At 45.8% G+C, this 17280-nt stretch overlaps 1 protein-coding gene across 2 annotated transcripts in view; it reads right to left on the bottom strand.

Moving 5' to 3' along the window:
• The window catches only part of HIPK3 (homeodomain interacting protein kinase 3), a 754208-nt gene that overhangs the window by 335737 nt on the left and 401191 nt on the right, over window positions 1–17280 (bottom strand). For both annotated transcript variants that reach the window (XM_069623579.1, XM_069623578.1), the window contains exon 4: window positions 8203–8322. In XM_069623579.1, coding sequence (XP_069479680.1) covers window positions 8203–8322 — 120 coding nt within the window. The remainder of the gene's footprint in view (window positions 1–8202; window positions 8323–17280) is intronic.

Below are 17280 nucleotides of genomic sequence, written 5' to 3'. Positions count from 1 at the left end.
CGTCCTGCATCGATGGCATCGGGTCGATGTCCCTCGAAGGCCTCCATCAAGGGCGACGTCACCGGATGTTATAAATAGGACGAATGGCACCCATAGCCTCAGTTTATGTTTTTTCCTCCATAATGTGTGACCTACTCGTACACAATGCCTGCTTGAATGCAAATAGCCTTGAGGGAGCGCAAGCTGCAATAGCATAGGAAATTCTCCAGAGGGGCAGGTCAGGAGGGTGATGTGGAATAGGATAGAGGAACATCCAGTTGAAAGAACATTACCAGTTGGCAAGTAACTTGTTCTTCGAATGGATTGTGTCCTCCAACGTAGTCCATGTCTTTGACAGACTCCCAAAGCAGTAGCAGAAAATGGAGGAGGGAAAAGAATTTAGAATACCCAATCAGATGGCAGAATAAAGGACTGCTTTAACAAAGGCCATATCTTGACCATGGCGCGTATCCAGGGAGTAATGTTCGACAAAGGTGTGGATAGAAGCCCATGTAGCTGCGTCACAAATATTCCTAATAGGAACTCCCCGCTGCAGGGCAGTGGAAGTAGCCACTCCCTTAGTGGAGTGAGCCCACAAACCCTCAGGAGGGTCCTTGCCCGCCAATCTGTAACATTCAGTAATGGTGAGGATAATCCACCTGGACAAAGTCTGTTTGGTAACAGCCTGACCCCATCAGTGTACCCCACAAAGAGTTGGTCGTCCACTCTGACCCGGACATCTAGAAATATAAAAGCTCAGCTCTCCTAGGATCCAACCTATGGAGTTACTCCTCTTCCTTACCAGGATGAGAAGGAGGATAGAAAGCAGGAAGTACCACTTTATGGCTTAAAGGAAATTCAGACACTACCTTAAGTAGAAAGGATGGACGTACCTTCAGTACAACCCTAACCTTGTGGAACACAGTAAAGGGTGGCTTAAGATGAAAGTGCCAGCAATTCACTCACTTTGCAAGCAGATGTAACCGCAACCAAGAAAATCGTCTTGAAAGACAACAGTCTCAAAAGTGCAAAGGTTAAAACAGAGCACCCATCAGGAATTTCAAGACCAAATTCAAATCCCAAACCGGCACCTGAAACGGGGACAGTGGGAACACATTAGTGAGCCCTTTAAGAAATTGGGAAATCAAAGGAATCTTAAAACAAGAACATTCTTCAGACAAGCACTTGAAGATAGACAGCGCCGCCAGGTAACCTTTAATGGTACCTACTTGAAGACCCCGGAGATAAAGAGAGTATCCTCTCGGTAGGGAAGACAGCATAGAGGACAGATGGACATCTCTAGAAGGTCAAGGTACCACGCTCTCCTGGCCCAATCTGGAGCAATGAGGATCATGTGGGATCCGAACCTCCGCAACCTCCTTAGTACATGAGGAATGACTGGACCGGAGAAAACGCGTACAGAAGTGGGAATGACCAATCAACGACTAATGTGTGCCCTAAGGCTCCTCTCGGAGGAAATTTCCTTGAGCAGAATCTCTCGCACTTGCAGTTGGCACTGGTCGTGAACAGATCCACTTGTAGGGTTCCCCAAAGGGCGAAGATCTCCAGAAGGACTTCCTGAGCCAACTCCCACTCGTGAGAGATCGTGCTCAGCCTGCTCAGAGCGTCTGCCACTGCATTCTCCTCTCCGGCCAGATGAACTGCAGAGAGTGAAATTCCATGTTGGATTGCCCAAAACCAGAGCTGCATTGTCTCTCTGCACAACGGGCGTGACCCTATCCCCCACCCCCTTTTTTGTTGATGCAATGTATGGCCACTGTGTTGTCCGTCATGATCAGGACACACTACACCCACAGACGGCAGAAAAGCCTTCAGGGTCAGCTGGATGGCTCTTAGCTTTAACAGTTTGATGTGGAGTTTGGTCTCCGACAGAGACCAACGACCGCTGGTGGTCAGATCATCGGCATGAGCTCTCCATCCTTTGAGGGAAGCGTCTGTCACCACCGTCACCTCCGGCCAAGGTTGTCAAAATGGCTCCCCCTTCGTCAGATTCCGGAACAGGATCCGACATCTTGCCTGAGAATTGGGACCACTGCATCTTGAGGACCCATTGCAAGGATCTCATCCGCAATCTGGCATCCGGCACCAAGAAAATGCAGGCTGCCATGACGCCGAGCAACCTTAAGAATACCAAATCCGGAAGACTCTGGGCATGTTGTAATTTGTCAACCATCTGTAGAAAGTGATGAGCCCTCAGCTTGGGAGGCGAACACTTACCAAAGGACGTGTCCAACACAGCCCCGATGTACTGCAGCTGTTGAGGTGTCAGATGCAACTACTTGAAATTGAGGGAGAAGCCCAGCTTGTGGAGGGAGCGGCAGGTGAGACAGATGACCCAGAGCTTGCTCGGGAGAACGTGCTCGGATCAGCCAGTCGTCCAGGTAGGGGGACACGTAACCCCCCCTCCCCCTCCGCCTGAGATACGCTGCCACCACCACCATTAGCTTGGTGAAGACCCTCGGGCGGAGGTCAATCCGAATGGCAGGACCTGAAACTTTCTGTGCTTTGAATGTATCGGCACATGAAAGTAAGAATTCTATAGGTCCAGAGACACCAACCAATCTTGAAGTCGAATTGCTGAAGGACCTGCGAAACAGTAAGCATCTTGAACTTGTCCTTCCGGAGGAACTTGTTCAACCAAAGCAAGGCCAAGATGGGTCTCAGTCCCCAGTCTTTTTTGGATCCAAAAAAAATATGGGAATACCATCCCTTGTTCCTCTCTGATACAGGCACAAATTCTGTAGCGCCTTTCTCCAGCAGGGTTAAGATTTCCTGCACAAAGAGCGGATCTGGAAGCTTCAAAGAGACTTCCCGGTGGATTGTCGTGAGGTCGCAGTAAGAAGGGCAGGCAGTAGCCGTGGGCTATTGTCTCCAGAACCCATGCATCCAAAGTAATAGCTCAGCATTCTTCGAAATGCTGAGACAGTCTGCCCCCCACAGGCAAGGAATGGAGCATGGCCTCAGTTGATTTGGAGCCGCTTGTGGCAGCACCTGAAGGCAAAGAGGCTGCTGCTTGAGCGGCTTTGGCACCTCTATTTCCCCGACCACCACGGGTACTTCTTTGTTGACGCCTTGGATTGCTGGCTCCTCTCGTCCTACCTAAAGAGGAGTAATAACGAAAGTAACCACCCCTCCACTGTTGTCCCCTAGGACGAAAAGGCGGAGGTTGGCGCACTGCTGCACTCAAAGATTTAGCAGCAGCTTTGGTGGTCTGCAACCTCTCAAGGCTCTCGTCAGCCTTGATGCCAAACAAATAAGAGCCATCAAAGGGCATGTTCAGAAGACGGGCCTGTACATCTGGAGCAAAAGCAGACTTCCGCAACCACGCAAACCTGCATATAACAGTGCTCACAGCCATGGACCGGCTGACACAGTCTGCCAAGTCCAGGCCCGACTGAACTGATTCACACATGGCATCCTTGCCATCTTGCACGAGGGCCAGAAAACCATCCCATTCCTCCCCTTTGGGAATTTGCTCAGCCGCCAACGACATACAATTCCACAGAGTGTGAGTGAATCTTGCCAAGGCACAAACGGAGTTGGCTGCCTTTAAAGCCATACCCCCAGAAGAAAACACCTTCGCCCAACAATCAAAGCGCTTGTCGTCCCTATCCGGAGGGATAGTAGGGTACGCAGCCTGCTTTGCTGGGGCCTTAGCCACCTGCACCAACAAACTCTCCGTAGTAGGGTGCGTAGACAAGTAGCAAGGGTCACCATTGGCTGGGTGGTATTTTTTCAACAACGACTTATTCACTGCCGGGAGACTCTCCGGAGCAGTCCAAGCCGCCGCCACCCTTCTTTGCAACGCCATATGAAATGGCAACACCGGGCCAGTGGGTGGACCTTGATCCAGGATGTCTAAGATCATCCTGCAGAAAATCAGCAGATGGAGCCGACCACCCCAAATACTCAGTCATCCTCGACATGAGGTGCCTGTACGAGGAGTCAGCATGTGTACCAGGCTCAGGCCTGCCAAACTCAACCTCCAGAGAGGTATCAAGACCACTGGCATCAAAGATTGACAAAGGTCTTCCAGTTGGCTATGACCAGACAACTGGTCATCAGGAACCTCAGGAGGCACAACCACCTCTTCATCAGACCCTTCCCCCACCTCTGAAATGTACTCCAAGGGTTGGAACAATTTCACCCTGGGAGGAGGAACAGATTATGGGTCAAATATAGGCTGCACAGACTTGCTGAGAGCCTTTCTCGGATCTTCCACAGCTCTCTGGAGAACCTCCGGTAAATTCTCTTCAAAAGGCGTCAATGTCGACCGAGGCGCTGACGACTTCGGCTTCGAGGCCGGAGCCCCGAGTGTGTCCTTCGACGGCCTCGGCGCCGCTGGAGTCGACGACTTCCTCAGAGCCGGAGCCTCGAGAGAGTCCCTCGACGGACATGGCGCCAATGGTGTAGATGCCTTCTTAGAAGGCCTCACAGGCTCGACGGCGTCGAGGACAAGGGACCAGGACCGGTGGCGATCATCCTTGTCCGATAGGGACCGCGACGGTTACCGATGATCGCGCTGACCGCCCGAGCCCGAAGGTGTGCGTGCGGTGGCTCTAGCATGTTCCTTGCCGGCTTCCCTCGAAGGTGTGGATGGAACGGTGCCCTGCGATTCGAAAATCGCCATCTGCCGGCAGAATTTATCCCATTCAGCCGGCGGCGAGTGTTTCGTGCGACAAGCCACCCGACGTCTGGCTGAGTCCTCTGACGAGGACGGGGAAGGTAACCGGTGACGGCGCTTCCGTGAATGCCTCGAAGAGGCGGAGGAATGGCGGAAACCACTCCTAGAATGAGACCCCCCTATGTACTTACCCCGACACAGAGTCACGCCTCGAATCATTGGTCGAAAGACCAGTAGATTTCGACTTTCGGGGGTTTAGCAACCCTACCTACCGACAACAACTTCTGCTCCCGCAAGGCCTTCAAAGTCAGGGACTGGCATTCATTGCAATCGTTGGTGGCGTGGCTTTCACCGAGGCACCACAGACAAACGATGTGCAAGTCCGTAATGGATATTTTGGAACCAAAGTCCCGACACTTTTTGATGCCCGACTTCGGGGTAGAAGACGAAGACATTTTCTCAATTTTAGCAAACGAAATAGAAGAACCAAGGCGCGTCGAGATTCCGAAGTGAACATGATCGTGGGAAAACGGAAGTGAGGCTACGGGCGTCATGCAACGTAAATAGAACATCGGGTGACGTCAACCGCCGATGGAGGTCCTCGAGGGAGTGCATCGACTCAGGACGCCTACGCCGAAAAAGTTTGCCGAAGCAGCACAGCTGTGGTAATTACTGTCAAAGATGTGGAATACGTCAGAGGACACAATCCCCTCAAAGAGGCTGCATTCTCGAAGATCTTAAGCATTTCGGTACAAAGCGCATCCCACTTTACAGGGGAGTGCGATTTTGTTTGACACCGGATAACCACAGCCGAGGAATCAATGGAGGTCGAAGACTACTTATGGCGCTGCTTCTTGGCCTTTGCAGAAGACTAAGAATGGCATAATTGACTTCTCGAGAGTCAGCTTTGATTTTTTACGTTTTGAGAAATCCCTCCATGCATTAGTCTTTTTTTAACTCTACGAAGGAGACTTCTAAGGTAACCTTCCCACCGCCAATTTACTTTTACGCTCCCCGAGAGCCTTGTGGGTCATCGCCTGACAGGAGCCGCAGTCTGAGGTACGATGCCCGGAAGCAAGGCACCACATACAAACGTGGTGGGGGTCGGTGATCGACATCTTCGATCCAGTGTCCTGGCACTTCTTGAAGCCAGGCTTAGGCGTCCATGGTGCCGATGAAGACATTTTCGTAATGAAAATAACTAGGTTTCTCAGAAGAACAAAGTACGCCGAAATTCTCTTGAAGCGTTGGCTCAGAAAAACAGAACTGAAGCCAACAGGCGCTGTGTGCGCTACTAATACTAATGAGGACATCGACAGTCAAACAGAGGCCCTCATGGGACAAAGACTCGATGAGAACGGCACACAGTGAACCCTGTCGAAAAGAAATTCCAAAGCAGCTTAAGCTGGAGAGATAATTATCATAAGATGAGGAATATGTGGGTGGACGCAATCCATTCGAAATAATTTTTTTGCAAAATTCACTTCATTACAAAACGCAATATACGAACAATACAAATCAGTAAGAAAAGGACAAAAAACCAAAAGAAGGAAATCATAATTGCTCAACCTAGTCACATGGTTCTTTAGGTCAGCCATTTAGAAGCCACATTTTAAAAATAGTTTTCACTTGCTTATTAATAGGTAAGTATGAGTGATTAATTACAGATAATGGAAAGGTGAGCCACTGTGACCAACCTCCAAAATTCGGAGGGTAAACAAAACCCCATGAAGATAAATACAAGCAGAAGCACATCTTGTTAGGCTTTGTATTGAGCACTGCTGTCATTTGAATGGTCTATAGGCACTTTGGCAGATCTGGAAGAGTGAGTGGGTTTACTTAATAGGCAGTAGGGGGGGAGCAAGGTTGAGGTGCTTTGTGTAAATGGTGCAGATCGGCAGTACCTGGACCTCTGCATGCGTGACCGCCATCTAGGTGTGATCCATTCGGAGCATCCAGGACTTTGTGTCCATAACAGAAAGCTCATAATTTTGGGGGTGTATGTTTGCTGGCCAGCACTGGGTGTGTCAGTTGGTGGTAGAGGTTTGGAGTAGTGTTTTGGAGTCTGAGGGAGATGATGTTTTAAAGTCAAATTTGGGTTAGCTGCTTTCAGTTTGCATGTGGAAAGGTGAGGAAACAGTTTGTAAATAGGGTAGTAACTGCTTCAGATGGATTTCTGTATGGTGCGCAAGATTATTACATGGCTGCAGGTTACATTGGGCTTCTTTGTAGTTGCAGTACGCAGATATCCTGCACTGTATTTTGATATTCACGAAAACATTGTAAGGTGTGCTCTCATCGGGGTGTTGCCATAATCTGATCAAAGGTGTTCTCAGAGTATCACATTATTTTGGAACTGAACAGTTTGGCCACAATAGTTGGGAAAGCACAGCCTATGTCTCTTACTCTGCAAAATCTTATGGATTCTATTAGCACATTATTTCTGGACGTTAGATCTCCATTGTGAGTTTTTGTTTTGAATACATTTCTGCTCATTGACCCTGGAGGGCTCTGTGGTGATGCAGAGGGACACTGAAGTTATTTACTGGATCTGTTGAATTTCCTTGTGCGGTAGTCTGTCATAGATGCTCTTGGCATAACCTATTCTTAAAAGAACCAGAGATATAATGGGCACAATAGGCGTGGGAAAAGAAAGGAGAAGGAGCATTTTCCATCTGACATTTGAAGCAAGTTTGACTTGTGTTGGCCTGGGGTTCATGCATGAGACAGTAGACCATTATTATGCAGAGATTCATGATCACTTTGCATGTCTAAGGCAGTTCCCATTCCCGGAGGCCATGGTACAAGTTTTTCATGGGCAGCTTGGGGCAAGAATTTCCGTTATCATAGTTACATTTTAGGTTCACTGTCAACAAATTGTGCGCATGTGTGGGGCAGTTGTCGAGGATGCTGCTAGAATGTACCTTTCCAATCACTTTGTATACAGTTTGAATGTCATCCACATAATTGTAACACGTGAGCCAATATGTTTTTATGCTCATCCGCGGTGCCATGTAGATGATGAATAGTAGTGGTCAGAGGCACAATCCTTGAGGGACTCCACAAGTTATGGTCTATAGGCTTGAGCTGAAAGGGGGAAGCCAGGTGATGTTTGGTCTGTATATGAAGTAAAAACAGTTCTCCTTAATTCATGACAAATTACATACTCTGGCTAGCAGCCTAGAGAACACCACCAGAGTAATCTATGAAGGGAGGACAAACCGTGGAAGGCCATTAAGGGAATGAACAATGGATGGAGGAGGATATTAATAGTTGGATATTTTATCATCCTGTTTCATTAATATAAGGATATACGCAGGAGAGTCCATCCAATCCAAGCACTTACTTCTCCCTTGCCACACCCACCCCACTTTAAACTGGTTTTGTGGCTTTTTCAGAAAATAGCTATATATTTGGTAAAAGGGGTATTTAGCTGGGAATACTCGTACAGTATACAATCTAAAGCCTAAGTGGACCACTGTCTACAAAAAACAAGCTGCCGCAAGCCCCATCAATAAAGTTTTACATTAAAAGAATTGCACATAAACAACCAGATTTTTAATTCACTCATGTCTTACCTTTAGCCTCCATCCAGAATATGATGCATCAAGCTCTCTACAGAAAAATCTTGCAGTTTTCGCTCCAATATTTAACAACTGTTCCCCTGGCAATCCTTGAGTTTGCGAAATATACCGAATCTGAAAACAATGCAGGCTAAATCAGCTCTTTGCGAGGTGTTTTGTCATTATAAAGATACCAATAGCTCAGTGAAATACATTCCCCAGCATACCTGCAGAAGAAAAGGACTAGGTTTCCATAAAATGATCTTGAATGAAAATCAAAAACTGAACAAGCCACAAAAAGTTAGACCGGACACCTGTTCCCCCCCAACAAAGGAAGAATTCAGTTTCAACATTAATTTGCAACTTTACACTGCAAGCATTGCTTTGCATGCCAGCCACTCCTCTTGCTACATATCAAACAACACTTACCAGCAATAGTGTTTTCATGTGCTTGTTTTGATTGCAAACTATGCCTAGCATGTGAAACTGAAATCTAGTGGGTAATCTAGGTATTCTATCTTCTTCACTAAAAGAAATGACACTGAAGTCATTGTCTCCTCCCAGATATAAAATTGTACTTCGTTTCTTAGTAATCTTTTCAACTCGTTTTACTCTTGGCTCTGATAAAAGTCTTATTCTGCTTGTCTACATTAGAACATTTGACAGTTGTATGACAAATATTACATATTCAGTAATCATCTTTCAGTGGCTTGTATCTGCTTAGAATCACATGCTAGGCATAGACCGCCATCTAGTGGATGGCTCGGAATGTTACACATGATTTTCAAATTAAAAACATAGGGCATTGACTGGGGCATATCCTACAAGTACAGGTACAGATGATCCCTCATGCGTCCTCAAACTGTTTTCTGCCATGGTATCTGTATGGTTGTACATGCAATGAAGTAGGTGGCTGTGGTTTTTCCCTTTTCCTCTGTCCAGTTGCTTTCTTGCGGAGGCAGAGCGGGTGCATATGATTCTAAGCAGATACATGCCACAGAAAGAAGATAACTGGGTAAGTAATATTTGTATTCTGGGGCTTGAAAATCAGCTTAGATTCACATGCAACCCATAGATTAGCAAGTAGTACCTGAGGGAAGGTGGTTGGTGAACAGCAGGCACAGAGGAGAAAAGATTGCCAAGCACTGTGTGACCCACTTATAAATCAGCCCTTGCCTATGCATTGACACAATAGGGTTGTGTGATAAAATCTAGAGTTGGTCCTGTGCGGTGTGTGGAGTAGGCCCTAGATGTTAAAGGTAATGTACTTTTTTTTGCAAGAGAGTTGTATACACTTGACAATTCATCTATGCAATGGCTTTGGTTACTGGATCACCTTCTTGCCCACTGGAAAAGAGACGAAGAATTGGTTGTTTTATTGAAGTAGAACATGCCACTCTGCACACATTACTGGACCTTATTTTTTGGGTTTGGGCAGAAAGGCAGTTCGATGGACTAGTCAACATGACATGTTAATATGTATCTAGGTGAGACATGCAGCTGTGTTCAAAGAACCACCTGGTGTTTATGTAGTGACACAAAAGACTGTTAGACTGCTACTGAGCTTCTAATGAATGCGACTGCTGTTAGAAAAGCTACCTTGTATTTGTGGTCCCATAAGGTGCCTTTATACATTGACTCAAAATGTGTTACCATTAGTATTGTTAACACTTTAATGAGGTTACACTCAGGGGGTGGACGAGCAATTGGAGTAGTAATTGTTAACTCAGACTCTCCACTAAGACACTAAGTGTAGGCTGCCAGCGCCACCAGAAGTACGACTTCTAGACTAAACTAGAGTCTAATAGGTAAAGCTTTTGAGTGTAACATATTACAAAACGCTTCCACTTGTTGTAATAGCAGCGTCTTGTGTTTGGTTTTCAGCCCTCCTTTACTTTTTCGATATTTGGAAAGTTACAAATGCCCAAACTCTAGGACTTCAGAAGCCATGCTGTTAAGTTCATTCTTTGTGGAAATGGGTATGTTAAGTTGCATTTTGTTGTGTTAGTAAGTGGTGAACTGGCTAAAGTTTTAATGGTAGTTGAACCGCCACACCACCCTTAAGAGTTGGGAGTACCAGGTCTGCCTTGCCCACATTTGTGCAGTCAGTATCAGTGTGGTCATCAGTGTTCGTTTCCTCTGAAGTGACTTGTGAACTACTTTACAGAGTGGAGGTGTTGGGGTCGGGGGGTTCCTAAGCAAATATCCCTGACGAAGTCATCCACAGAGCATTCCCAATTGACCCTTCTTGCGGATACTTGGATGCAAAAGCTTGAGCATTTGTTTGACGCTGGTGCCAACAGATCGACTGATGGGTGCCCCCCCATCTTGAAAGTTTGAGTGTATTTGTGTTGATTTCTCGCTCGTGGTTTTGCCACAACACCCTGTGCAGGCCGTCTGTGGTGGTATGTAGTGATTAAAACGAATAGAAAATAACAGATAACACACACTGATATAAATATATTTCTATTAGTAATATATTACTAACCGTAATCCTATTTCTGAGATTCACATGCTGTGCATAGGCCGACATCTAGTGGAAGCTGCAGAGTATTACAGTTCTCAGTTTTTCGAAACTCGAAAAGGGACGTCGACAGGGCGTGCCAGTAATAATATCCCTAGTGTGACGTCCACTGTACCCATGATCCCTCACGCGTCGAGGTCCCTCAGATTGTTATTTTTCTGACATGGTATAGCGTGAGTACAGTTGTATCCAAGCAGATATGCATCAGACAAGCTTATAAGCATCCATGCGCCCTCTCTCCCAGGGGAGGAAGGGTGGGCGCATGTGAATCTAAGCAGATGCAAGCATCAGAAATAAAATTACGGCGAGTAATGTTTCCCTGCTGAGGCTTGTGGAGTCTGCTTAGATCACATGCTGTGCATAGATTAGCGAGCAGTGTTGGACATTTATTTGCTCATGAACTTTCTCACATCCCACCTCCTCCTCCTAAGAACCGCTTGTCCCACTTGTGTATCGGTCTTGGAATGAGTGTCAATGCAGTAGTGCTGAGTGAAAGTATGTATTGTGCTCCATGCTTTGCAAATACTGTCTAAAGGGACATTTGCAATGAAGGCCAGGGTTGCTCCTGTGCCTCTAGTGGAATGGGCCCTGGGCGTAAAAGGCAGCGTCTTATTTGATAGGGAATAGCACAGTTGTATAAATCCGACTAGCCACCTAGAGATGGCATTCTTTGAAATACGGTCACCTTCTCTGCCTGGCGTTATGGAGACAAACAATTGATCTGTTTTTCTTAGCGGCCTGGTCTTGTCTACATAGTAGAGGACCGCCCTCCTAACAACTGGTGTGTGAAGTTTTACAGTTGGGTTCCTGGAAGAAAGCCGGTAGCTCAATTGACTGGTTTACATGAAATTTGGAGATTCATTTAGGGGAGAACCTAGGGTGAGTATGTAAAACCAGTTTGTCTTTGTGTACAACAAAGAAAGGATCCTGCACTGACAATGCTTGTATTTCACTCACTCTTCTTATGGAAGCGATAGCCACTAAGAAGGCGGTTTTGTAAGTAAGGTGTTTTAGACTAGACTTGTGCATTGGCTCGAAAGGGGGGTCCTATGACCTTAGCGAGTACCACGTGGAGATCCCATCCTGGAGGTGGGTTTGAAATAGGAGGGCAGACTCTCTTTACTCCTTCCATGAATCTCTTGATGACAGGTACTTTCCTCCATGAGACCTTATTATGGTAAGTGGTGCATGCTGATAAAGCCGCCAGGCGGACCTTTAGGGAGTTGAATACTAACCCTGCATCTAGCAAATGGAGCATATAGGTTAGAATGTGGGAAGGAGTACAGTCTATGGGGTTGATTTGTTTAGTCTGGCACCAAATTACGAATCTTCTCCATTTGTCAAAGTAACAGTGTCTAGTGTTTGATTTTCTTGATTCTTACACTGCCTTAGTAGTTCACTGCCTGAGTGGAGACTGGTTTAACTAAGGACGGTATGATCCTCTTTCACTGAAGCCAATAAGGGGATCCAGTATGGTAGCAGCTTTTTCTCCTCCAGAATATCTTCGATGAAGTAAAGTTCTCACATGGTTCTTTGGGGAGGATACCAAAATGTTCTGCTGCTCTTTTGAGTAAGTCTGAATACTGAAAATGATATTCAGGGGTGGTAACTGGGTGGGTGGGTGGGTGGGGCTCTACTTCATCCGGAGAACCCATAATATAATAATTATATGTCATTTATAACGTGCCTGCACATAAGTGTCTCTAGACACGACAAGACATGGAGGGGGAAACAGAAAGAGGGCAAAACAATGAATTGCTGACACTGCTGTTGGCAGTCTGTCACGTGCTCACATATTCTTCATAGTGTGAAAATGGGTCAGAAAGAAAATATCTACCTGTGACACTGTTCTGAATTTCTTTTTTGGAGGCTCAGTATGTGTGGTGTGTAGTTATCCCTATGCTTGCACCCAGCCCTACAGATAGGGGAGTGTCTTCCCCATGTAATCCCTAAAAATAGGTGCATACTGCCCAAAAAAAAACAAAAAAACTAACAAAAAAAAAGGTGGGGGGTGGGGGAGTTAAAATACTCCAAACAAATGGGAAACCAACACATAAGAGCCTGTCCTCTCCAACCCCCAGTCCATACAAATCTGTGAATATGTTTGGACCAGTGGTACACAGTGCCACCGGAAGAAACGTCCATTATAGCTGCCTAATTTGAAGAGTAAAAATGAAAACTCAGCTGCAAAGAGATATGCATTATAAAATGTTCTTTTTTAATCGCTTATAAAATACTCCTATTGGGAATGGGACTTTTTACTCCCTAAAAAAAGCTTGACCCCTCCATGTTTTTGTCACGACCTTCATTGTGTTGATGTTTTTGTTTGCGAAACTTTGCGACCAGTTGCACCTCCTTAGTAGGCTGTTTGGGGGCAGATCCGACCCCCGTATCGGACATCTCTAGCTCAGACACATGAATGTCGGACTCAGCTGCTGCATATTCTACTTTGCTGGCATATGCTGCCCAGTGATTTTGATTGCATTCCCAAATGATTCAACATCCTTGGGTGTGAACTCGGGGAAGGTACCCACACTATGCAAGCACTCTTTCAAGGATATTTCAAACATGTGTTTTCCATCTATGCCTCGGGGTAACACTGCCTAAGTGTAAAGTATGTAAAATGGCAAAGACATTCTCCAAGTGAACAGCAATAAATTGTGCCTCCCTACTGTATGCCTAGTAGCTGTTGCAGTAGAGTCAAGTTGCTATGTTGTTCTACAAGCCTTCAGCTCCGAAACCAGGCGACCACACATCTAATGCATCAACAACAAAACAAATGTAGGATGCAAAATTGCTGCTAACCTATGGCAGAGAAAACAAAAAATAATCCGAGGACATCGACATGTGAGGGACCTTGGGTAGCTGCACACATAGGATAGGGATAGTGCGACAGGTATGCCCCCTATCTATGTCCCACTTTTCGGATTTGAAAAACACATGTAATACTCCGAGCCAACAAGATGGCAGACTATGCAGATCATGTGAATATAAGCAGATTCAAAAGCCCCTGAAATGATTTTCAAACATTTGGTTTTACCATTTAACTTTCTTTGTCTATGCAGTTCTACTCAGCAGTGAGATACCAATTTGGGTTGTATGCGCTACATGAATAAAACCAAAAACAAAAAAAGGTATCCACAACAGGGATGTTCTACTAAAAACCCTGTACTACATTTACAGTATAACCATATGATTGTCCACTTAGCCTGAGACTGTCGATCTTTTTTTGCAAATATGTACAGTGTGTGCTTGAGTGTACTACATAAAAAAATACTACACGCTGCAACATATAGTCAGATTCACAGAATTCCTGTCATTGCTGATATGTGTTCCCATGTGTTTCCAGTCATTCCAGTAAACCAGCAGAAGGCAGGCCGGATATGCACATTGGACTCCAAATTATACAAACCCTAGAAAGGCTATTAATGGTAAGTAATGTTCATCTTGTGAGTCTTGCAATCTGTTTTAGATTCACTGGCGAAGTTATGTTTGGTAAATAGTTTCTAATACAGTGAGGTTTAGGCTACTGTAATGGTCTTAACACTACCAAGCCCTGACAGTAGCATATTGTGCCCCATCCAGGCTATCAAGACAGCCTATGGAGGAATAGAAAAGGAGAAGATGGGAGAGCAGAGTTAATAAGCATTAAAGTACCATAAAGGTAAGGAAGGGGGTGGAAGGTAGAGATGGAGTTTGCGATAGTTTCACTGCATGCAACACCAGTGAAGCGTGATCAAAGTTAAATCACTCACATTACGCCCCATGCCACGCCCGAAGAGGCCAACCAGCCCCGATTCTTTTTGCCTTTGAGTTCTGGGACTGTAGTTTGCCTAAATTTAAAATGGAAAAAACGACAAATCCTAGAATTCCATGAGAAAAATACAGAATTGGCTGGCCTTCCAAGTATGGCAAGGGGAAACTTCATATTGTCAAAGCATAATGATCATCAGGAAAATATGAACGCTCCTGAGGAGGAGTATTAAGGGCAAAATATGAAGTGGCAAGATCCTAAATCAGGCATACAAATGTCACTCGCAGCTCAATTCTAAACATACACGCTGCTCATCATTTCTAACTTGCACAGTGTGCGCTCTGTTACTGTGTTGCTGGGAAACTCAAGTCTTGCTGCCAAACAGAGGACCACAGTCTTTCTACAGTTTTTACTACTTCCTCTGCGACCCAGCCCTTAAAACCTCTCACCGGCACAGAGCGTGCGGTGTGCGCAGTGCGTTACAGTGGGTCAGTCGGATGGCTGCAATTACGAACTTGAAACAGTGAGTAACTGGCTGCCCATTGACGTTTGCTGTCATAACTGCTTAGCTGCCTACAGGTTGCTAGTTTAGCTCCCCGTCTCCTGCTGCTTTGTCTGCCTTTCCACATTACAAACAGTTTTATTTGTTTATTTTTGCCCACTCGTGTAAAAACTGAAGGATGGTGACTGCGGACCACAAGCCTTGGAACCCCTTAGATATAGAGCGGGCATACATTCTATATTGATAGAAGGAATAGAGTCTGTACATGGAGGCGACTGCGAGCCGGCTTGCGGGTTGAGGAATTTTCTGGTTACTGTGTTTATTCAGGCCCATGAGGGGGCGATACTCTAGGTCCTATAAATGGATCTGAGGGGTGGAGCTAAAACTTAATCATTACAGCTATCGTAATTGGACGCATGCGCTGCCCTATCATTTGCAATGGAATTCCCTCTTCCAGCCTCCCCTTTACAAGACTCTTTGGCCTCGGCTACCATAGAGTTGCACTCCGATGCTGGGCAACAGATGGTTGGGGAAAGAGTGTTTACTGCTCATTGAAAACTTTGTTTGGATTTCCGAAGTTGTTGTGCCTGCAGTCTGTTCTTTCTGGCAACTGAAGGACCAGCTGGGCGGAGGGGGAGCCTATTAAGATCACTGCCTCGGCACAGCCGAGGCAGTGTATGCAGAGTGTGTTTACTGTGTTCGCTGTGGGAGCCTTATAGCCGTGTCATAACCAAAGGCTAAAATGACATCGGCATCGCAGCATAACACATTGGATTGTCTGATTGAGGAGAGAATAATATCTGCGAAATGGATGCAGCAATGGAGAAATTGGAAGCCGGCGTTGATGTGCTCAGCTGCTGCTCTCGAGGACCAAAGAGGATTGCAAGTAAGTGAAAGCGACCTCTCAAAAAGTTTGAATGAAATTCCTAACATAAGGTCAAACAAATCCTTGAGCGGGAGGACTAACATACTTAATGCAGCTGATACACAAATAGTAAACCAAAGTCAGCACTGGGGTGCAATGGCGGTTGATCTTTGTGACTCAGATATCGGGACTTATGCACCAAGAGCCTTAAGCTACCCGTGCAGTGTGCCTCGTGTGTGAAGGATTTGGCCACCGCACCTGCCAATAGCCAAACTTGCAAAGATCATGATGAGGTTGTGGGGGCTAAAAAAATCACGTTGGGCTGATATCACTCCGATTGCTCAATCCAATCTAGAAGGAACGAGAGGAAGCTACTCGCCATAATCCGACCAAGACAGGCGTAGACTATGAAACACTCAATAGTTTACATGAAGAACAACATGGAAAGTGGCCTCTTCAGCGAACAATTAATGAAAGAGGCATGCTGACTTGAGACCTGGTCGAAAGCGCGGAAATTGCCCGAAATGAGGGTATAACAGTATGCCCTCCTTGGGGGATTCGCGTGGAGAGTTGTTAAGAGCCTGGAATTATGTATATTAACTGATGCGCCAAGGTTCCCGGCTTGCTTAGCGATTGAGACAACAATGACAACTGCTCGACGCATTCATGATGAGGGAGATTGCTCCATTGTCCCAGGTCAGGATGAAGTGTTTGTGAACCACAGTGATGTAATTCCCGCGGTCTATATTGAGAATCCAATATGCCAGGAGGGCGGGAGCCTTGGATGCGCAGAGGTCAGTGCACGAAGAAATTCCCTGCCCGTTGCGGACTCTATTAAAATATCTGCCTGAAATAAATGCTACTCTAACAGTAAATCCACAACTTAAGATCAAATCGAGGGACGCCGAGTCCCTAAAAGTAGATCCAAACATTATGCTAAAATGGAATCAAAACCAAGAGAGACAGGATCACACTGTACAACTAATTCCAGTAGTAAGGAGAAAACTGATCAATCAGAGTAATCTCCAGAAGCGGAGGAGACTAGATTCCAGCCCGAACTTGTCTCCTACATGTTCCCAAAAAAGAAATTATCAAGAAGCAAGGTCCTAACAGCCTGACCGAGACCTTCATCTGGACAGGCGGAAGAATCTATACACAAAATATAATAGAATAATTGGTCCAAGCGAATCATCAGAGACAGCGGAACAGACATTGTCTGATGATTCCTATGAACTGAGATAATACTAGAAACAGAAGGGTACGATGCAGAGGAAATTGTATTAATACGAAATCAGCCCTGAAAGACAGAGATGCTGGCTTCAAGATGGTGGAACAAGTCATCAATGAACTAAGACCTAACATCATCTCAGCACTAACTATTACTGTGGCCCCGCTCAAAACTATATGAGCAGTTGGGTGAAACATTTTGCGACCAAAATACATTGACT

Source organism: Ambystoma mexicanum, chromosome 11 (assembly GCF_040938575.1).
Source record: "Ambystoma mexicanum isolate Mex_15411 chromosome 11, UKY_AmexF1_1, whole genome shotgun sequence".
NCBI classification, from domain to species: domain Eukaryota; kingdom Metazoa; phylum Chordata; class Amphibia; order Caudata; family Ambystomatidae; genus Ambystoma; species Ambystoma mexicanum.
The sequence above is the reverse complement of the archived record's forward strand: the minus strand, read 5'-3'. Positions and strand labels throughout refer to the sequence as shown.